The sequence below is a fragment of the Nerophis lumbriciformis genome, linkage group LG14, assembly GCF_033978685.3.
Source record: "Nerophis lumbriciformis linkage group LG14, RoL_Nlum_v2.1, whole genome shotgun sequence".
Taxonomy (NCBI): Eukaryota; Metazoa; Chordata; class Actinopteri; order Syngnathiformes; family Syngnathidae; genus Nerophis; species Nerophis lumbriciformis.
In genome coordinates this window covers 40,443,297-40,467,092 of record NC_084561.2, presented here as the reverse complement: position 1 = coordinate 40,467,092, position 23,796 = coordinate 40,443,297, and the positions used below count along the sequence as shown (strand labels likewise).

General features: G+C 40.3%; 1 protein-coding gene across 6 annotated transcripts in view; it reads right to left on the bottom strand.

The window, feature by feature from the left end:
* Positions 1-19,873, bottom strand: part of fxr1 (FMR1 autosomal homolog 1) — a 56,373-nt gene extending 36,500 nt beyond the window's left edge. For 3 of the 6 annotated variants that reach the window (XM_072914713.1, XM_061975532.2, XM_061975533.2), the window contains exons 1-4: positions 19,788-19,873; positions 4,737-4,789; positions 4,557-4,650; positions 1,725-1,796 (exon numbers count right to left, since the gene is read on the bottom strand). In XM_072914713.1, the coding sequence (XP_072770814.1) occupies positions 1,725-1,796; positions 4,557-4,650; positions 4,737-4,789; positions 19,788-19,838 (270 nt within the window). In that variant the 5' untranslated portion in view covers positions 19,839-19,873. The remainder of the gene's footprint in view (positions 1-1,724; positions 1,797-4,556; positions 4,651-4,736; positions 4,790-19,787) is intronic. The other 3 variants (XM_061975530.2, XM_072914714.1, XM_061975534.2) reach the window with 1 other exon arrangement.
* Between the last annotated feature and the right edge of the window lie 3,923 nt (positions 19,874-23,796).

The window sequence follows — 23,796 nt, the reverse complement described above, 5'->3', positions numbered from 1 at the left end:
GTGCAGGCTCATGAGGGGTTCAGTTGGTTTTCTTTAAATGTATGAGAATCACTGGTTCTAGATACAATTGTATGTAAAAAAAAAAAAGTGGGTTGAGATGACATTTTGGGGGAATTTGCGCTGTATAAATAATGACTTTGTATATATTGTAATCTCAAGCATACACTGTTCCCCCGACCATTACATTGTAACAACAACCCGCCACCCATCCTTGAAGGTGAAGCGAATTCTACACAGATCACCACAAACTAATTAAAAGATATTTACAATAGAACACAAAAATATAATTTTATTAAAGGGGAACATTATCACAATTTCAAAAAATCAGTTCCCAGTGGCTTATTATATTTTTCGAAGATTTTTTCAAAATTTTACCCATCATGCAATATCCCTAAAAAAAGTTTTAAAGTGCCTGATTTTAACCATCGTTATAAACACCCGTCCATTTTCCTGTGACGTCACATAGTGAAGCCAACACAAACAAACATGGCGGAAAGAACAGCAAGCTATAGCGACATTAGCTCGGATTCAGACTCGGATTTCAGCGGCTTAAGCGATTCAACAGATTACGGATGGTTGTAGTGTGGAGGCAGGTAGCGAAAACGAAATTGAAGAAGAAACTGAAGCTATTGAGCCATATCGGTTTGAACCGTATGCAAGCGAAACCGACGAAAACGACACGACAGCCAGCGACACGGGAGAAAGCGAGGACGAATTCGGCGATCGCCTTCTAACCAACGATTGGTATGTGTTTGTTTGGCATTAAAGGAAACTAACAACTATGAACTAGGTTTACAGCATATGAAATACATTTGGCAACAACATGCACTTTGAGAGTGCAGACAGCCCAATTTTCATCAATTAATATATTCTGTAGACATACCCTCATCCGCGCTCTTTTCCTGAAAGCTGATCTGTCCAGTTTTGTAGTTGATGTCAGCAGGCCAGGGAAGCTAGGGTCGATAGCTCGCTCGTCTGCGGGAACAAACTGCCGCCATTGCTTGCCGTGCTACCGAGGTCCTTTGTCCCTGAATTGCTGACACACTCCGGCAGATTCAATGGGGGTCTGGCGGCAGATTTCTTTGACTTTATCGTTGGAAATGCATCTGCTTTGAGTGTCGCAGGATATCCACACATTCTTGCCATCTCTGTCGTAGCATAGCTTTCGTCGGTAAAGTGTGCGGAACAAACGTCCGATTTCTTGCCACTTTCGCATCTTTGGGCCACTGGTGCAACTTGAATCCGTCCCTGTTCGTGTTGTTACACCCTCTGACAACACACCGACGAGGCATGATGTCTCCAAGGTACGGAAAACAGTCGAAAAAACGGAAAATAACAGAGCTGATTTGACTCGGTGTTTGAGAAAATGGCGGATTGCTTCCCGATGTGACGCCACGTTGTGACGTCATCGCTCCGAGAGCGAATATTAGAAAGGCGTTTCATTCGCCAAAATTCACCCATTTAGAGTTCGGAAATCGGTTAAAAACAATATATGGTCTTTTTTCTGCAACATCAAGGTATATATTGACGCTTACATAGGTCTGGTGATAATGTTCCCCTTTAACAAACCCCCTAAAGTTAAATAACTGTTCAGTCATTAGAAGCTTGAAGCCTTCAATAGCGGAAACAATGTACCACTTCATTTAAAAAAAAAAAGCAACAGCAGTGTATGTTATGTCAGTACAGTAGGTGGTCTTGAGAAAGGGTTCGTGACAAAAACTCACATCTCCTTTCATCATGCAGACTTTAGCCAGCCACCAACCACAAGGCTCTTGGTCATTGGCCCTGGAGAGGATCTGACAAGAAGTGAAAAGGATTACGGCCAAGTCCGCATGATGTATAGTTTTCTCTGTGTTTTGGCGTCTAGTCCACATGTGTGTCATGAAAAACACATCCTTTTAAAAATTTCAGCGTTTGTGTGGGGTAAAACAGAATGTTTTGGTTTGTGTCATACAAAATATGCAACTTTCTGTCATGTTTTTTAGCCTAACAACAGAACACAATAGTTATTAACTAATGAGTGTTGTTTCATTTCAGGGTGAGGTAGATGCATGTGCATTTGCTTTAAAGGGGAACTGCACTTTTTTTTTTTTATTCTGCCTATCATTCACATCATGACGACATGATGACTGAGGGATTTTTTTTTTTTGTAATGCATTCCAACTTGTAAATTAACGTAAATAAAAGTCAGTTTAAAACGGAGCGGTCCTCTATTTCACCCATAAAACCCAATAAAAAAATGTGGGGGGGGGGGGGGGGCGTTCTCACCATTTCCGGTTCCTAAATGGTTATCAGAGTGAAGTGTACCAACTTGTCGGAATACGTCACAGACTTCTTTTGTCCAGGTGAGATGCATGATTTATGAACTACATTAAACTTTTAGGGAGCAAGGAAGCAAGGAGACAACTCGCCAGTCGATCATGTTGAAATTGTACACCGCTGTAAATAGTTTGTCTGCGTTAGCGCTCTGACACTTGGTTAATAGTCAAATCACAAAATGTAAATGGAGTATTGTTGGTGGCTTTGAAAGAGAATGTATTGGATTTTATGGGTGAAATAGAGGAGCTCCCATATATATATATATATATATATATATATTGTATATATATACACACACATATACATATACATACACATATATATATATATATATATATATATATATATATATATATATACACACACACACACACACACACACACACACACAGGTAAAAGCCAGTAAATTAGAATATTTTGAAAAACTTGATTTATTTCAGTAATTGCATTCAAAAGGTGTAACTTGTACATTATATTTATTCATTGCACACAGACTGATGCATTCAAATGTTTATTTCATTTAATTTTGATGATTTGAAGTGGCAACAAATGAAAATCCAAAATTCCGTGTGTCACAAAATTAGAATATTACTTAAGGCTAATACAAAAAAGGGATTTTTAGAAATGTTGGCCAACTGAAAAGTATGAAAATGAAAAATATGATCATGTACAATACTCAATACTTGGTTGGAGCTCCTTTTGCCTCAATTACTGCGTTAATGCGGCGTGGCATGGAGTCGATGAGTTTCTGGCACTGCTCAGGTGTTATGAGAGCCCAGGTTGCTCTGATAGTGGCCTTCAACTCTTCTGCGTTTTTGGGTCTGGCATTCTGCATCTTCCTTTTCACAATACCCCACAGATTTTCTATGGGGCTAAGGTCAGGGGAGTTGGCGGGCCAATTTAGAACAGAAATGCCATGGTCCGTAAACCAGGCACGGGTAGATTTTGCGCTGTGTGCAGGCGCCAAGTCCTGTTGGAACTTGAAATCTCCATCTCCATAGAGCAGGTCAGCAGCAGGAAGCATGAAGTGCTCTAAAACTTGCTGGTAGACGGCTGCGTTGACCCTGGATCTCAGGAAACAGAGTGGACCGACACCAGCAGATGACATGGCACCCCAAACCATCACCCAACCATGCAAATTTTGCATTTCCTTTGGAAATCGAGGTCCCAGAGTCTGGAGGAAGACAGGAGAGGCACAGGATCCACGTTGCCTGAAGTCTAGTGTAAAGTTTCCACCATCAGTGATGGTTTGGGGTGCCATGTCATCTGCTGGTGTCGGTCCACTCTGTTTCCTGAGATCCAGGGTCAACGCAGCCGTCTACCAGCAAGTTTTAGAGCACTTCATGCTTCCTGCTGCTGACCTGCTCTATGGAGATGGAGATTTCAAGTTCCAACAGGACTTGGCGCCTGCACACAGCGCAAAATCTACCCGTGCCTGGTTTACGGACCATGGTATTTCTGTTCTAAATTGGCCCGCCAACTCCCCTGACCTTAGCCCCATAGAACATCTGTGGGGTATTGTGAAAAGGAAGATGCAGAATGCCAGACCCAAAAACGCAGAAGAGTTGAAGGCCACTATCAGAGCAACCTGGGCTCTCATAACACCTGAGCAGTGCCAGAAACTCATCGACTCCATGCCACGCCGCATTAACGCAGTAATTGAGGCAAAAGGAGCTCCAACCAAGTATTGAGTATTGTACATGCTCATATTTTTCATTTTCATACTTTTCAGTTGGCCAACATTTCTAAAAATCCCTTTTTTGTATTAGCCTTAAGTAATATTCTAATTTTGTGACACACGGAATTTTGGATTTTCATTTGTTGCCACTTCAAATCATCAAAATTAAATTAAATAAACATTTGAATGCATCGGTCTGTGTGCAATGAATAAATATAATGTACAAGTTACACCTTTTGAATGCAATTACTGAAATAAATCAAGTTTTTCAAAATATTCTAATTTACTGGCTTTTACCTGTAGTCATGAAAATAAAGAAAATGCATTGAATGAGAAGGTGTGTCCAAACATTTGGCCTGTACTGTATGTATACTTGCAGTGTGTATGTAAAACGTTGGAGGGTTTTGAAGTTGTTTTAGAGGGCTTTGAAGGCTACAAAGATGACTACCATTAGCCGCATCTTACGAGCGTTTATCATCTTTAAAATCCTACAAAAAAATGGTGAATGATAGGCAACATTCCAAAAAAAGTGCAGTTCCTCTGAGTAAATCATACATACCTCCACCTCCTCACCCTCCTTAATCTCTTTTGGGGCATCAGCAGGAGGTGGCATCCTGACATCAGTGAAGGGCACTTGGCGTTCTGGTTGCCAACTAAAATCAAGGCAATTATCATGAGATACAATAATTCTTTTTAAATGGAAAGGGACATTTATTGCAGAGGGAGAGCAAATACTTACTTGTTCTCAAAGGCAATGGTGAGTGAATCATTGTGAATATCTTTGACTAAGCCCTTTTAAAATAGAAACAGACAAGAATATTGTAAGTTATTCAACAAGAACATTAAAAACAAACAAACATAACTGACTGAAGATTTAAATAATACACAAGCTGGTCAAAATACCCCGTGGGATTTTTAAATAAAGGCATCATTTGAAAAAAAAATGTCCTTCATTTTATATTGGTGTGATCAAAAAACCTGAAATAGTGATTAATTTTTTTTTGGAACTGTTCCCAAAATATAACTGAAGAACTAGGGGTGTAACGGTACACAAAAATGTCGGTTCGGTACGTACCTCGGTTTAGTTCATTTTCGGTACAGTAAGAAAACAACAAAATATAAATTTTTTGGTTATTTATTTACCAAATTTGTAAACAATGGCTGTATCCTTTTAACATTGGGAACACTAATAATTCTGCCCACGTTAATCAACATTAAACTGCCTCAAGTTGTTGCTCAGATTAAATACAATGACAAAACTTTTCTTCTACATATAAAAAGTGCAACATTAAACAGTTCCAAGTCAACTCATCATGCTTAATTTATTACAGCATTTGGGAAGCCTGTAGTTGATTTTTATTATGTAAATGTTATATGGCAGGGACCCTGCCATTCAAAACTAGGCTGCTACATTTCTAATGATTAATATAACTACAGCTGAAAAAATGGTACAATAGCAATAGGAGACTATTCATCCCTGAACACCATGGAGTTCATGTAGGCTTAATGATGCAGTTACATTAAAATATCAACTATCAGAGACAGAAACTCTTCATATAACATAATGTCCTTTTTTGCTGCTTCAACACAGCTCAATCAACACAGAAAAAGGTAAAGTGAAATAACAGACAGACAGGGCTTTGCTGCCCGTAACACACACACACACACACACACCGCAAAATGAGCTAACGTTACGCTAAAAGCGAATTAGCCTTCACCTCAAGCCAGGACTACGAGCGAGCTGAACTGCCTTTTATATTTCTAGAAGGTCAACGGGCTCATAGTGATGTTACTAGTAGTTGACTGGGAGGTGTTTATTATAATTTGGGGAGAGTCCGCTGCCTGATGCTTACCTGCTAAACGCTAAGCACTGACTACATGCGCTCTGAATACGCACTGCTGATTGGCTGTTACCGCTCTGAATACGCACTGCTGATTGGCTGTTACCGCTCTGTTTGTAACCAATCAGATGGTTGTGTGGGTGGGACAATGCTGAGTGCTGTGTAGAGTCCTGACAGAGACAGAAGGAAGCGGAGGCGGCTACTTAATATGTTCGTGTGGAAACTCGTTCGGTACACCTCCGTACCGAAACGGTTCAATACAAATACACGTACCGTTACACCCCTATAAAGAATTTTTTTTTACTTTAGGCTGCACACAAAAACAAAACAAATTGGATCTGAGTGAACACTGCCAGCAACAACTCGATTGCTAATCATGAGGTGAAGATAGCTTTACCACCACAATTTCAAGTTGACCAACTTTCGGTAGAACAACTTTTTGATGGACTTCACCTTCAACACCTGCCTCCTAAATAACACATCTCCACATGGTGACTTTGAAACGAATAGTATCATAAGACAACAGTGGGACGTAGCATCGGAGTCGGTGCAGCACTTCAGCCTACAAAACTGCTGTAAAATATAAGCTATCAGTAAATGTCTCGCCAAGGTGGGGATGAACGGCTACTGTGATGCCGCTTGGAGGATCCTCCAGGCTCGGTGACTCGGTGAATACTTTAATCGACAGTAGAAAACACTCAAAAAAAGGTGATTATATTATTTCATGTTTAGATAACTAATAATGTAAAAAAAATTATTTATGTCGTAAATAGTTCTCGATGCCCCAACTATGAAAATAATTGCTTTATTGATAACAATCGTACTTTGTGGAAAAATGTTGGTACCAATTAACCGCGATAAACAAGGGATGGCCATAGTTCAAGACACTATACAGATAAAACATACATCTCCGCTTTGTGTTATGATAGCAGCTTATATGATTAACGTTCAACATTAGGGCTAGGCCGTAGGGTTATACGGTATACCTGTACTAGTATAGTACCGCGATACTAATGAATCATTTTCGGTACTATACCGCCTCTGAAAAGTACCTGTCCGATATTTTTTGGCATTAAAACATCTTCTTTTGGTTTTTTTTTATTTATATTATGTTTATAAACTCAGGAAATATGTCCCTGGACACATGAGGACTTTGAATATGACCAATGTATGATCATGTAACTACTTGGTATCGGATTGATACGCAAATTTGTGGTATAATCCAAAGCTAATGTAAAGTATCATACAACAGAAGAATAAGTGATTATTACATTTTAACAGAAGTGTAGATAGAACATGTTAAAAGAGAAGGTGAGCAGATATTAACAGTAAATGAACAAGTAGATTAATAATTCATGTTTACAGTTTGTCCCTCATGATGTTGACAAAATAATAGGTAGATAAATGACACAATATGTTACTGCATATGTCAGCAGACTAATCAGGAGCCTTTGTTTGCTTACTTACTACTAAAAGACAAGTTGTCTAGTATGTTCATTATTTTATTTAAGGACAAATTTACAATAACAAACATATGTTTAATGTACCCTAAGATTTTTGGTTAAAATAAAGCCAATAATGAAATTTTTTTTGGTCCCCTTTATTTAGAAAGGTACCGAAAAGTATCGAAATAATTTTGTTACCGGTACCAAAATACTAGTATCAGGACAACACTACTATATATAACAATATTAATGTATTTATTTATATACACAATCATTATCAATATAATATCAAAATATATTTGATAAAACGTTCGCTCATATATATATATTTATGTATATTTATTTATTTATTTTGGGGGGTCAAAAGAAACCGTAAATAATGAAGCATGCTTGGTTGCATGAACAAATAAATACACTTGCTGTCTGGTAACCTAACAAAATCAGTGAGCAATGGAAGGGACATGCTAAACAACCAATCGCGTAAGAGTAGCAACAATCATTTTGGCTGTGCCATATTGCTGTCTAGCTGTTGATTCTCTGCATGGAGTGGCAAGAGCAACTAAAAATGAGTGCTGCAGATATATACATATATACACACACATACACATACAGTACAGGCCAAAAGTTTGGACACACCTTCTCATTCAATGTTTTTATTTTTTTATTTTCATGACTATTTACATTGTAGATTGTCACTGAAGGCATTACAACTATAAACAAACATGTGGAGTTACAGTCGTGGTCAAAAGTTTACATACACTTGTAAAGAACATAATGTCATGGCTGTCATGAGTTTCCAATAATTTCTACAACTCTTATTCTTTTGTGTGATTGGAGCACATACTTGTTGGTCACAAAAAAAATTCATGAAGTTTGGTTATTTTATGAATTTATTATAGGTCTACTGAAAATGTGAGCAAATGTGCTGGGTCAAAAGTATACATACAGCAATGTTAATATTTGCTTACATGACCCTTGGCAAGTTTACCTGCAATAAGGCGCTTTTGGTAGCCATCCACAAGCTTATGCTTGAATTTTTGACCACTCCTCTTGACAAAATTGGTGCAGTTCAGCTAAATTTGTTGGTTTTCTGACATGGACTTGTTTCTTCAGCATTGTCCACACGTTTAAGTCAGGACTTTGGGAAGGCCATTCTAAAACCTTCATTCTAGCCTGATGTAGCCATTCCTCTTCCACTTTTGACGTGTGTTTGGGGTCATTGTCCTGTTGGAACACCCAACTGCGCCCAAGACCCAACCTCCGGGCTGATGATTTTAGGTTGTCCTGAAGAATTTGGAGGTAATCCTCCTTTTTCATTGTCCCATTTACTGTCTGTAAAGCACCAGTTCCATTGGCAGCAAAACAGGCCCAGAGCATAATACTACCACCACCATGCTTGACCATAGGTATGGTGTTCCTGGAATTATAGGTCTCACCTTTTCTCCTCCAAACATATTGCTGGGTATTGTGGCCAAACAGCTCAATTTTTGTTTCATCTGACATCACATGGACAAAGAAAGATAAGACCTTCTGGAGGAAAGTTCTGTGGTCAGATGAAACAAAAATGCCATGTAAGAAAACCAACAAATTTAGCCAAATATTAACATTGCTGTATGTATACTTTTGACCGAGCAGATTTGCTCACATTTTCAGTAGACCCATAATAAATTCATAAAAGAACCAAACTTCATGAATGTTTTTTGTGACCAACAAGTATGTGCTCCAATCACTCTGTCACAAAAAAATAATACCGGTAGTTGTAGAAATGATTGAAAACTCAAAACAGCCATGACATTATGTTCTTTACAAGTGTATGTCAACTTTTGACCACGACTGTATGTACTTAACCAAAAAATGGTGAAATAACTGAAAACATGTCTTGTATTCTAGTTCCTTCCAAATAGCCACCCTTTGCTCTGATTACTGCGTTGCACTCTCTTGGCATTCTCTTGATGAGCTCCAAGAGGTATTCACCTGAAAGGGTTTTCACTTCACAGGTGTCATAGTTTTGATGCCTTCAGTGACAATCAACAGTGTTAATAGTCATGAAAATATGGAAAACGCATTGAAATGAGAAGGTGTGTCAAACGTTTGGCCTGTACTGTATATTGTCCAGGGTGTACTCCGCCTACCGCCCGAATGCAGCTGAGATAGGCTCCAGCGACCCCTCGCGACCCCAAAAAAGGGACAAGCGGTAGAAATGCAGTAACATATTGTGTCATTTATCATTCTATTATTTTGTCAACATTATTAAGGACAAGTGGTTGAAAATGTATTATTTATTTACTTGTTCATTTACTGTTAATATCTGCTTACTTTCTCTTTTAACATGTTCTATCTACTCTTCTGTTAAAATGTAATAATCACTTATTCTTCTGTTGTTTGATACTTTACATTAGTTTTGGATGATACCACAAATTTGGGTATCAATCTGATACCAAGTCGTTACAGGATCATACATTGGTCATATTCAAAGTCCTTGTGTGTCCAGGGACATATTTCCTGAGTTTGTAAACATAATATGAATTTTTTTAAAACGAAAGAAGATGTGATAAGGGCTGGGCGATATATCGAATATACTCGAAACATCGCAGGTTTGTCTCTGCGCGATATAGAAAATGACTATATCGTGATATTCGAGTATACGATCTCACGCAGCTTTTAGCTGCGGGCATTACACTACAGGCTCTTCTCACTCTTTCTTGTCTCTCCTTCTCACAGAGACATAAAACAAGCGCACCTTACATACGTCACATACTGCAACTTCATACGCTCTCGCGGAGCAGAGAGGTAGCGGAATGGGTAACATTAGCTGTGATGCTAGCGGTGCAGTGCGAGTGGTAATACGAGAGAAAGAAGGTGCGAATCTGGTAACAAATGGAGGAGGAAGAATTAATTCCCAAGAAAAACAGCACGGGGTCCATCATCTGGCGGTGGTTTGGCTTCAAGCGGGAAGATGTTGAACAGACAACCGTAATATGTCAAGTATGCGGCAAAAGCATTGCCACAAAAAGGAGCAGCTCTACTAATATGTAGCATCATTTGAAAAGTCACCCGCTATACAGGTAAAAGCCAGTAAATTAGAATATTTTGAAAAACTTGATTTATTTCAGTAATTGCATTCAAAAGGTGTAACTTGTACATTATATTTATTCATTGCACACAGACTGATGCATTCAAATGTTTATTTCATTTAATTTTGATGATTTGAAGCAGATGACATGGCACCCCAAACCATCACTGATGGTGGAAACTTTACACTAGACTTCAGGCAACGTGGATCCTGTGCCTCTCCTGTCTTCCTCCAGACTCTGGGACCTCGATTTCCAAAGGAAATGCAAAATTTGCATGGTTGGGTGATGGTTTGGGGTGCCATGTCATCTGCTGGTGTCGGTCCACTCTGTTTCCTGAGATCCAGGGTCAACGCAGCCGTCTACCAGCAAGTTTTAGAGCACTTCATGCTTCCTGCTGCTGACCTGCTCTATGGAGATGGAGATTTCAAGTTCCAACAGGACTTGGCGCCTGCACACAGCGCAAAATCTACCCGTGCCTGGTTTACGGACCATGGTATTTCTGTTCTAAATTGGCCCGCCAACTCCCCTGACCTTAGCCCCATAGAAAATCTGTGGGGTATTGTGAAAAGGAAGATGCAGAATGCCAGACCCAAAAACGCAGAAGAGTTGAAGGCCACTATCAGAGCAATTTATCTACTTGTTCATTTACTGTTAATATCTGCTTACTTTCTCTTTTAACATGTTCATGCCCAACCTGGGCTCTCATAACACCTGAGCAGTGCCAGAAACTCATCGACTCCATGCCACGCCGCATTAACGCAGTAATTGAAGCAAAAGGAGCTCCAACCAAGTATTGAGTATTGTACATGCTCATATTTTTTATTTTCATACTTTTCAGTTGGCCAACATTTCTAAAAATCCCTTTTTTGTATTAGCCTTACACAATATTCTAATTTTGTGACACACGGAATTTTGGATTTTCATTTGTTGCCACTTCAAATCATCAAAATTAAATGAAATAAACATTTGAATGCATCAGTCTGTGTGCAATGAATAAATATAATGTACAAGTTACACCTTTTGAATACAATTACTGAAATAAATCAAGTTTTTCAAAATATTCTAATTTACTGGCTTTTACCTGTATTGTGTCATTTATCATTCTATTATTTTGTCAACATTATTAAGGACAAGTGGTTGAAAATGTATTATTTATCTACTTGTTCATTTACTGTTAATATCTGCTTACTTTCTCTTTAAACATGTTCGATCTAAACTTCTGTTAAAATGTAATAATCACTTATTCTTCTGTTGTTTGATACTTTACATTAGATTTGGATGATACCACAAATTTGGGTATCAATCCGATACCAAGTCGTTACAGGATCATACATTGGTCATATTCAAAGTCCTTGTGTGTCCAGGGACATATTTCCTGAGTTTATAAACATAATATGAATTTTTTAAAAACGAAAGAAGATGTGATAAGGGCTGGGCGATATATCGAATATACTCGAAACATCGCAGGTTTGTCTCTGCGCGATATAGAAAATGACTATATCGTGATATTCGAGTATACGATCTCACGCAGCTTTTAGCTGCGGGCATTACACTACAGGCTCTTCTCACTCTTTCTTGTCTCTCCTTCTCACAGAGACATAAAACAAGCGCACCTTACATACGTCACATACTGTCGCGCGTGCAACGTCATACGCTCTCGCGGAGCAGAGAGGTAGCGGAATGGGTAACATTAGCTGTGTAGCTAGCGGTGCAGTGCGAGTGGTAATACGAGAGAAAGAAGGTGCGAATCTGGTAACAAATGGAGGAGGAAGAATTAATTCCCAAAAAAAACAGCACGGGGTCCATCGTCTGGCGGTGGTTTGGCTTCAAGTGGGAATATGTTGAACAGACAACTGTAATATGTCAAGTATGCGGCAAAAGCATTGCCACAAAAAGGAGCAGCTCTACTAATATGTAGCATCATTTGAAAAGTCACCCGCTATAGAATAAGGAGTGCTTGAAACTCCGCATGTCAACATCTCCATTCGGTGCCACACCAACAAAATGCCCAAGCCGCCATTTCCAGATCAACACCGTATGAAAAAAATAGTCAACAACAGAAGGAGATAACGTCCGCAGGAACCTACCACATAGCGAAGGACATACACTATTTGATTTCCTATTATGCAGCTCATTTTTATTTGACCGTTATTGCAATATCTTGTGTGACATCATGCACAAAAATGCACTTCGTTTGTTTTAAACTATTGTAGTGGCGTTCTGTACAAAAAGTGCACTTTAATTTAGTGTTGTTTTGATATGTCATCTTAGTGACATCATGCACAAAAGTGCACTTATAGCTTGTTTTAAAATGTGTCTTGCACTTTCTGTTTTGAAATGACATGAATGTTTGTGCCACTGCTTAATAACTGTTTAATAAATACACTTTTGGTCAATTGACTTAGTTGTGATTTCCCTCTCTGTTTGAAAGTTTAAAATGAGCATATATTAATGCAGTATGAAGAAGAATGTTTTAATGTAGACACAGAATTATCATACTGCTGTGATTATATGCATCAAGTGTTCATTCAAGGCTAAGGCAAAATATCGAGACATATCATGTATCGTGACATGGCCTAAAAATATTGAGATATTAATAAAAGGCCATATCGCCCAGCCCGAGTTGTGATGACAAAAAATATCCACGTAATCATAGTAGTATCGACTAGATACGTGCCTGTACTTGATATCATTACAGTGGATGTCAGGTGTAGATCCACCAATGGCGTTTGTTTACATTTTGAAGCATGTTTAGCTATTCCTCATCCTGCAGGGATGCTACTTGTAAAAAACGTACTTTATTTGTCACCATGGAGACAACGATTAGTGATTTAGAAGTAGCTACAACACTGCAGACGGCGGCTGGACGTTAGCCGCTAGCTAGCGAGCCATGTCTTAAAGCATCTCTTCCTGAGGGCGTTTCAGTGTTATAACTTCACCTTTATCTTTAGTTTTTAAGCCAAAATGCGTCCGTTCTCCCTTTTCTGTCTACACACTGTGTCTGCTTGTAAGTACTCCGTGATTGTGCGCTGCCGAACATGCTCCTCTGCTCGTAAACCAGCAATGACTCGACGTGACTTCGAAAATGATTAATTAGTATCGCGGTACTATAACGTGCAACCCTAATATAGTCCATTATCAGTGGTCTAGTGCAGTGTTTTTCAACCTTTTCTGAGCCAAGGCACATTTTTTTCATTGAAAAAATTCTGAGGCACAGAAAACATTAAAAAATGAAACTCAGTCGCCAATATTGACAATAAAAAGCTGTTCTCGCAATTGTTGGATATGACTTTAAACCATAACCAAGCATGCATCACTATAGCTCTTGTCTCAAAGTAGGTGTACTGTCACCACCTGTCACATCACGCCCTGACTTATTTTGACTTTGTTGGTGTTTTCCCATGTGTAGTGTTTTAGTTCTTGTCTTGCGCTCCTATTTTGGTGGCTTTTCCTGTTTTGTCGGTATTTTCCTGTAGCAGTTTTAATGTCTTCCTTGAACGCTATTCCCCATACCTGCTTTGTTTTTGCAACCAAGACTATTTAAGTTGTGCGGACGCTATACTTGTGGGGACATTGTTGAGTGTCATGTCATGTACGGATGTACTTAGTGGAAGCAGTCTGCTCCACACACTGCAAGTATTTGCTGTCATCCAGCATTCTGTTTTTGTTTACTTTGCAGCCAGTTTAGTTTTAGTTTCGTTTTGCATAGCCTTCCCTAAACTTCAATGCCCTTTCTTAGCGGCACTCGCCTTTTGTTTATTTTTGGTTTAAGTGTTAGATACCTTTTTACCTATTTACATATTGTGATCGCGACGAACAAAGCAATTAGCTACCTGCTGCCACCTACTGATATGGAAGAGTATTACACGGTTACTCCGCCGAGCTCTAGACAGTACTGACACTCAACAACAGAACATTTCATCCATATATTTTCTACCGCTTATTCCCTTTGGGGTTGCGGGGGGCGCTGGAGCCTATCTCAGCTACAATCGGGCGGAAGGCGGGGTACACCCTGGACAAGTCGCCACCTCATCGCAGGGCCTACACAGATAGACAGACAACATTCACACTCACATTCACACACTAGGGCCAATTTTAGTGTTGCCAATCAACTTATCCCCAGGTGCATGTCTTTGGAGATGGGAGGAGTACCCGGAGTGAACCCACGCAGTCACGGGGGTAACATGCAAACTCCACACAGAAAGATCCCGAGCCCGGGATTGAACCCAAGACTACTCAAGACCTTCGTATTGTGAGGCAGATGCACTAACCCCTCCTCCACCGTGCTGCCCACAACAGCACATTTGTGAATTATAATTACTGGTTTGCAAAATATATTTTTAACCCAATTGAGTGAAATTACATAATCTCCCACGGCACACCAGACTGTATCTCACGGCACACTAGTGTGTCGCGGCACAGTGGTTGGAAAACACCGGTCTAGTGGTTAGAGTGTCCGCCCCGAGATCGGTAGGTTGTGAGTTCAAACCCCGGCCGAGTCATACCAAAGACTATAAAAATGGGACCCATTACCTCCCCTGCTTGGCACTCAGCTTTAAGGGTTGGAATTGGGGGTTAAATCACTAAAAATGATTCCCGGGCGCAGCCACCGCTGCTGCTGCTCACTGCTCCCCTCACCTCCCAGGGGTTGATCAAGGGTGATGGGTCAAATGCAGATAATAATTCCGCCACACCTAGTGTGTGTGACAATCATTGGCATACTTGCCAACCCTCCCGAATTTTCCGGGAGACTCCCGAAATTCAGCGCCTCTCCCGAAAACCTCCCGGGACAAATATTCTCCCGAAAATCTCCCGATTTTCAGCCGGAGCTGGAGGCCACGCCCCCTCCAGCTCCATGCGGACCTGAGTGAGGACAGCCTTTTTTCACGACGGGAGGACAACAGGGTGACAAGAACTAAATCATCCATAGGAGAGATAAATTGTATTATTATGTTTATCTTACCTAAAAATAAATATATTTATTAATTAAAAAAAAAAAAAAACTAAATAAATGTTTATTATATTTTGCTGAAAACATCAAAATTAATTGTATTTTTATTTGTATTTTTTCTGACTCCTTATTACATCCAGGCATTAGAATTATACATTAAAATAAACATATTTGAAATAATTAATTTTAAATGATCATAATAATTCATTTAAAATGACCATATTTAATTATTAAAATAATTGCTTGTTTATCAACAACTTTAACATTTTATTCATTACATTTTGAAGCTCTCAGAAGCCAAGTTATGTTATATTCCTTAAGATTTATTTATGCAAGTTTGAAGTATCAATTATCTAAACACAGTTTTGTTTGCATATTTTCAGGATGTAGAGATATATATATATATATATATATATATATATATATATATACATACACACACACACACACACACACACACACACACACACACACACACACACACACACACACACACACACACACAGCTAAAAGCCAGTAAATTAGAATATTTTGAAAAACTTGATTTATTTCAGTAATTGCATTCAAAAGGTGTAACTTGTACATTATATTTATTCATTGCACACAGACTGATGCATTCAAATGTTTATTTCATTTAATTTTGATGATTTGAAGTGGCAACAAATGAAAATCCAAAATTCCGTGTGTCACAAAATTAGAATATTACTTAAGGCTAATACAAAAAAGGGATTTTTAGAAATGTTGGCCAACTGAAAAGTATGAAAATGACTCTACTTGCTGGTAGACGGCTGCGTTGACCCTGGATCTCAGGAAACAGAGTGGACCGACACCAGCAGATGACATGGCACCCCAAACCATCACTGATGGTGGAAACTTTACACTAGACTTCAGGCAACGTGGATCCTGTGTCTCTCCTGTCTTCCTCCAGACTCTGGGACCTCGATTTCCAAAGGAAATGCAAAATTTGCATGGTTGGGTGATGGTTTGGGGTGCCATGTCATCTGCTGGTGTCGGTCCACTCTGTTTCCTGAGATCCAGGGTCAACGCAGCCGTCTACCAGCAAGTTTTAGAGCACTTCATGCTTCCTGCTGTTGACCTGCTCTATGGAGATGGAGATTTCAAGTTCCAACAGGACTTGGCGCCTGCACACAGCGCAAAATCTACCCGTGCCTGGTTTACGGACCATGGTATTTCTGTTCTAAATTGGCCCGCCAACTCCCCTGACCTTAGCCCCATAGAAAATCTGTGGGGTATTGTGAAAAGGAAGATGCAGAATGCCAGACCCAAAAACGCAGAAGAGTTGAAGGCCACTATCAGAGCAACCTGGGCTCTCATAACACCTGAGCAGTGCCAGAAACTCATCGACTCCATGCCACGCCGCATTAACGCAGTAATTGAGGCAAAAGGAGCTCCAACCGAGTATTGAGTATTGTACATGCTCATATTTTTCATTTTCATACGTTTCAGTTGGCCAACATTTCTAAAAATCCCTTTTTTGTATTAGCCTTAAGTAATATTCTAATTTTGTGACACACGGAATTTTGGATTTCCATTTGTCGCCACTTCAAATCATCAAAATTAAATGAAATAAACATTTGAATGCATCAGTCTGTGTGCAATGAATAAATATAATGTACAAGTTACACCTTTTGAATGCAATTACTGAAATAAATCAAGTTTTTCAAAATATTCTAATTTACTGGCTTTTACCTGTATATATATATATATATATATATATATATATATATATATATATATATATATATATATATATATATATATATATATAGTAGAGATGCGCGGTTTGCGGGCACAACCGCGGAGTCCGCGGATTATCCGCGGATCAGGCGGATGAAATTTAAAAAAATTAGATTTTATCCGCGGGTCGGGTCTGGCGGTTGAAAAAAAAAAAAAAAGATTTTAAATAGATTCAGGCGGGTGGCAGTTAAACCAATTCGGAAATATATATACATAGTTAAATGTTGTTACCCACATATGAAAAACGAGCAGGCACCTGCAGCATATGCCACAACAGAAGAAAAAAAAAAAAAAAAAGAGATGGACACTTTTACGGAGCGGAGAAGGGACGCCTCGCCGGGGTCCGGGACCGAGGCCCCTTCCCCCGAGAGGGCCCCACCGGGAGCCGTAGCTGAGGCGATCCGCGAGAAGGGCCCGACGCACGTCCAGGGTCACCACCGCGCCCACCGCACCGACACCCCGCCTCGTCCGCCTTCGCCGCGGCCGGCGTCACGCGCAGCAGGTATGCAGCTTACCTGCCCGCCACCCCCGTGGCCGGGGGCTCGTAACAGGGGTCACTCCGCGCGCTCCGCCCGCGCAGCTTACCTGCCCGCCACCCCCGTTGCCGGGGGCGCGTAACAGGGGTCACTCCGCGCGCAGTGCGCTCACGAAAGGGGTGGGGCTCACCCTGGTTGATATAGACAAGGAGTGTGTAACAACCCACCTGCCGACTCAACTAGCCCTGAAAATGGATGGCGCTGGAGCGTCGGGCCCATACCCGGCCGTCGCCGGCAGCGAGACGCGCTTGGAGGTGCGCTCAGCGCGGGTCCCATATGATTGCGCACTGGTGTGCGTCTGGGCCGTGACAGCGTGGCACGCGAATGTCTGTGCTGCATTGGATCAGTCTCCTTTCTTTAACAGGCAAAAGCTTTATAACCTCACTAATGCCTTGCATCGTCTATATTAGATATATAACAACGGGCGGGTGCGGGCGGATGCAGTTCTGATTAAATGTTAGATCGGGTGGATGGCGGATGGTTGACGACTTTCTGATGCGGTTGCGGATGAAATAATCGCCTATCCGCGCATCTCTAATATATATATATATATATATATATATATATATATATATATATATATATATATATATATATATATATGTATGTGTGGGAAAAAAAATCACAAGACTATTTCATCTCTACAGGCCTGTTTCATGAGGGGGGGTACCCTCAATCATCAGGAGATTTTAATGGGAGCATTCGCATACCATGGTTTATATAGGGCACAGAGTGGGTGGGTACAGGCTGGCGTAGGGGCGTGGTGATTGGCTCATGTGTTACCTAGGAGGTGTTTCCGTCTATGGCGGCATGCTGTTACAATTTCGCTGCCGCCATAGACGGAAACACCTCCTAGTAACACATGAGCCAATCACCACGCCCCTACGCCAGCCTGTACCCACCCACTCTGTGCCCTATATAAACCATGGTATGCGAATGCTCCCATTAAAATCTCCTGATGATTGAGGGTACCCCCCCTCATGAAACAGGCCTGTAGAGATGAAATAGTCTTGTGATTTTTTTTCCCACACATACATATATTGCGCTCTACTACGGTATCGAGCACTATTTTTTGGATAACCTTATTAAGACATATATATATATATATATATATATATATATATATATATATATATATATATATATATATATATATATATATGAATTACTTGACTTGGTGAATTCTAGCTGTCAATATACTCCTCCCCTCTAAACCACGCCCCCAACAACGCCCCGCCCCACCCCCGACCACGCCTTCACCCCCCCACCCCCCACCTCCCGAAATCAGAGGTCTCAAGGTTGGCAAGTATGATCATTGGTACTTTAACTTTTTAAAATATTACGTAAAATAAACATTAATTACGATGACATTTTAGTCTCAAGTCTGAGAAATGTGTAAATAACACAATTGTATTTGCAAACGTAATACTTCACTTAAATCGATATCCTGTGTGACTCATTAATGGCTCGTTGGAGCCTTAAAAAAGATCAGATGGAAATACAGTAGGTGACACGGAAGATGGGTAACAAGAAAGTGCCTTTAAGCTGACTGGAAATAGCATTTAAGGTTTCAGTATCAGGGAGCCACCCCTCTTCTTCCGTCAGCTGCCCATGACTGACAAGGAACAACTGGCTCATAGCAAAAAAAAAAAAAAAATAGCTTCGGCATGATGAAGTATCAAATAATAGACGACAATGGCGGCGGGAGAGCGCTTAACTTCACGCACTGGCCTCGTTGTTAAGCATTATGCTTCACAGATGTTACAACACCCGCTTAAATAAATAAGACTACAAAATAAAACATTAGGCAGCAACACGTCGAAACTCTCTGTGACGTCATTCCTTGACGTCAGCTAATAAGTTAAGTAAGTAAAAACATGTACTTAAAAAAAAAAAAAAAAAAAACATCCACAATTGGTTACGCGACGGCAATATTGCACTACTATTACTATAATTTGTAGTAATATACAATATTAAATGACATTATTAGGTTAGCTGTGGCGAAGACTTTGGCATCAACGCTAGCTTAGCCGGCTAGTTGTTGCTAGCGGGGCTAACAGGGGTTACTAGCCAGCGCTCGGACGGCTTAGACGTCGTCTAAAAAGCGCAGGCACCTTCCAAGATGTCCCGACCGAATGCATGAATGCGACGTGGTTATGCGCGGCCACGATAAGGCAGTATTTACCTTGTAATAAGCTCCGTTGGAGCCACGGACCTCCACCTCCAGTTCCTCCATGTTGGACGCGCAAAGGATGCTGGGACGACAGGTGCTGCTTAAAGCGCCAACGATGTTTATTTTCTACGTCCTGCTCTTTGGCAGCACTATTACTACCCTTTTCACCTCAATAATCACATATTAATAAATAACAGCAGATATGCGTTCGATAGAAAAGAAGCTAGCTGCAAAAAAACAGTGAACCCAGAAGTTAAATAATCCAGCTGTGCCAAAAGTACATTAGTTTGAGAGCTGCATACACACGCATGCGTACACGTACACTTCGGCGCCGATCTACAAACCCCGTTTCCATATGAGTTGGAAAATTGTGTTGGATGTAAATATCAATCAATCAATCAATGTTTACTTATATAGCCCTAAATCACAAGTGTCTCAAAGGGCTGCACAAGCCATAACGACATCCTCGGCTCAGATCCCACATCAGGGCAAGGAAAAACTCAACCCAATGGGACAATGAGAAACCTTGGAGAGGACCGCAGATGTGAGGACCACCCCCTAGGGCGACTGGTGCAATGGACATCGAAGGGGTTTCTAGCATAATATTGTGAGAGTCCAGTCCATAGTGGATCTAACATAATAGTGAGAGTCCAGTCCATAGTGGATCTAACATAATAGTGTGAGAGTCCAGTCCATAGTGGATCTAACATAAAAGTGTGAGAGTCCAGTCCATAGTGGATCTAACATAATAGTGTGAGAGTCCAGTCCATAGTGGATCTAACATAATAGTGTGAGAGTCCAGTCCATAGTGGATCTAACATAATAGTGAGAGTCCAGTCCATAGTGGATCTAACATAATAGTGAGAGTCCAGTCCATAGTGGATCTAACATAAAAGTGTGAGAGTCCAGTCCATAGTGGATCTAACATAATAGTGAGAGTCCAGTCCATAGTGGATCTAACATAAAAGTGTGAGAGTCCAGTCCATAGTGGATCTAACATAATAGTGTGAGAGTCCAGTCCATAGTGGATCTAACATAATAGTGAGAGTCCAGTCCATAGTGGATCTAACATAATAGTGAGAGTCCAGTCCATAGTGGATCTAACATAATAGTGTGAGAGTCCAGTCCATAGTGGATCTAACATAATAGTGTGAGAGTCCAGTCCATAGTGGATCTAACATAATAGTGTGAGAGTCCAGTCCATAGTGGATCTAACATAATAGTGAGAGTCCAGTCCATAGTGGATCTAACATAATAGTGAGAGTCCAGTCCATAGTGGATCTAACATAAAAGTGTGAGAGTCCAGTCCATAGTGGATCTAACATAATAGTGTGAGAGTCCAGTCCATAGTGGATCTAACATAATAGTGTGAGAGTCCAGTCCATAGTGGATCTAACATAATAGTGAGAGTCCAGTCCATAGTGGATCTAACATAATAGTGTGAGAGTCCAGTCCATAGTGGATCTAACATAATAGTGTGAGAGTCCAGTCCATAGTGGATCTAACATAATAGTGAGAGTCCAGTCCATAGTGGATCTAACATAAAAGTGTGAGAGTCCAGTCCATAGTGGATCTAACATAATAGTGAGAGTCCAGTCCATAGTGGATCTAACATAATAGTGTGAGAGTCCAGTCCATAGTGGATCTAACATAATAGTGTGAGAGTCCAGTCCATAGTGGATCTAACATAATAGTGAGAGTCCAGTCCATAGTGGATCTAACATAATAGTGAGAGTCCAGTCCATAGTGGATCTAACATAATAGTGAGAGTCCAGTCCATAGTGGATCTAACATAATAGTGTGAGAGTCCAGTCCATAGTGGATCTAACATAATAGTGAGAGTCCAGTCCATAGTGGATCTAACATAAAAGTGTGAGAGTCCAGTCCATAGTGGATCTAACATAATAGTGTGAGAGTCCAGTCCATAGTGGATCTAACATAATAGTGTGAGAGTCCAGTCCATAGTGGATCTAACATAATAGTGTGAGAGTCCAGTCCATAGTGGATCTAAGATAAAAGTGTGAGAGTCCAGTCCATAGTGGATCTAACATAATAGTGTGAGAGTCCAGTCCATAGTGGATTTAACATAATAGTGTGAGAGTCCAGTCCATAGTGGATCTAACATAATAGTGTGAGAGTCCAGTCCATAGTGGATCTAACATAATAGTGAGAGTCCAGTCCATAGTGGATCTAACATAATAGTGAGAGTCCAGTCCATAGTGGATCTAACATAAAAGTGTGAGAGTCCAGTCCATAGTGGATCTAACATAATAGTGTGAGAGTCCAGTCCATAGTGGATCTAACATAATAGTGTGAGAGTCCAGTCCATAGTGGATCTAACATAATAGTGAGAGTCCAGTCCATAGTGGATCTAACATAATAGTGAGAGTCCAGTCCATAGTGGATCTAACATAAAAGTGTGAGAGTCCAGTCCATAGTGGATCTAACATAATAGTGTGAGAGTCCAGTCCATAGTGGATCTAACATAATAGTGTGAGAGTCCAGTCCATAGTGGATCTAACATAATAGTGAGAGTCCAGTCCATAGTGGATCTAACATAAAAGTGTGAGAGTCCAGTCCATAGTGGATCTAACATAATAGTGTGAGAGTCCAGTCCATAGTGGATCTAACATAATAGTGTGAGAGTCCAGTCCATAGTGGATCTAACATAATAGTGAGAGTCCAGTCCATAGTGGATCTAACATAATAGTGTGAGAGTCCAGTCCATAGTGGATCTAACATGATATTGTGAGAGTCCAGTCCATAGTGGATCTAACATAATAGTGAGAGTCCAGTCCATAGTGGATCTAACATAAAAGTGTGAGAGTCCAGTCCATAGTGGATCTAACATAATAGTGTGAGAGTCCAGTCCATAGTGGATCTAACATAATAGTGTGAGAGTCCAGTCCATAGTGGATCTAACATAATAGTGTGAGAGTCCAGTCCATAGTGGATCTAACATAATAGTGAGAGTCCAGTCCATAGTGGATCTAACATAATAGTGTGAGAGTCCAGTCCATAGTGGATCTAACATAATAGTGTGAGAGTCCAGTCCATAGTGGATCTAACATAATAGTGAGAGTCCAGTCCATAGTGGATCTAACATAAAAGTGTGAGAGTCCAGTCCATAGTGGATCTAACATAATAGTGTGAGAGTCCAGTCCATAGTGGATCTAACATAATAGTGTGAGAGTCCAGTCCATAGTGGATCTAACATAATAGTGAGAGTCCAGTCCATAGTGGATCTAACATAAAAGTGTGAGAGTCCAGTCCATAGTGGATCTAACATAATAGTGTGAGAGTCCAGTCCATAGTGGATCTAACATAATAGTGTGAGAGTCCAGTCCATAGTGGATCTAACATAATAGTGTGAGAGTCCAGTCCATAGTGGATCTAACATAATAGTGAGAGTCCAGTCCATAGTGGATCTAACATAATAGTGTGAGAGTCCAGTCCATAGTGGATCTAACATAATAGTGTGAGAGTCCAGTCCATAGTGGATCTAACATAATAGTGAGAGTCCAGTCCATAGTGGATCTAACATAAAAGTGTGAGAGTCCAGTCCATAGTGGATCTAACATAATAGTGTGAGAGTCCAGTCCATAGTGGATCTAACATAATAGTGTGAGAGTCCAGTCCATAGTGGATCTAACATAATAGTGTGAGAGTCCAGTCCATAGTGGATCTAACATAATAGTGAGAGTCCAGTCCATAGTGGATCTAACATGATATTGTGAGAGTCCAGTCCATAGTGGATCCAACATAATAGTGTGAGAGTCCAGTCCATAGTGGATCTAACATAATAGTGAGAGTCCAGTCCATAGTGGATCTAACATAATAGTGTGAGAGTCCAGTCCATAGTGGATCTAACATAAAAGTGTGAGAGTCCAGTCCATAGTGGATCTAACATAATAGTGTGAGAGTCCAGTCCATAGTGGATCTAACATAATAGTGAGAGTCCAGTCCATAGTGGATCTAACATAAAAGTGTGAGAGTCCAGTCCATAGTGGATCTAACATAA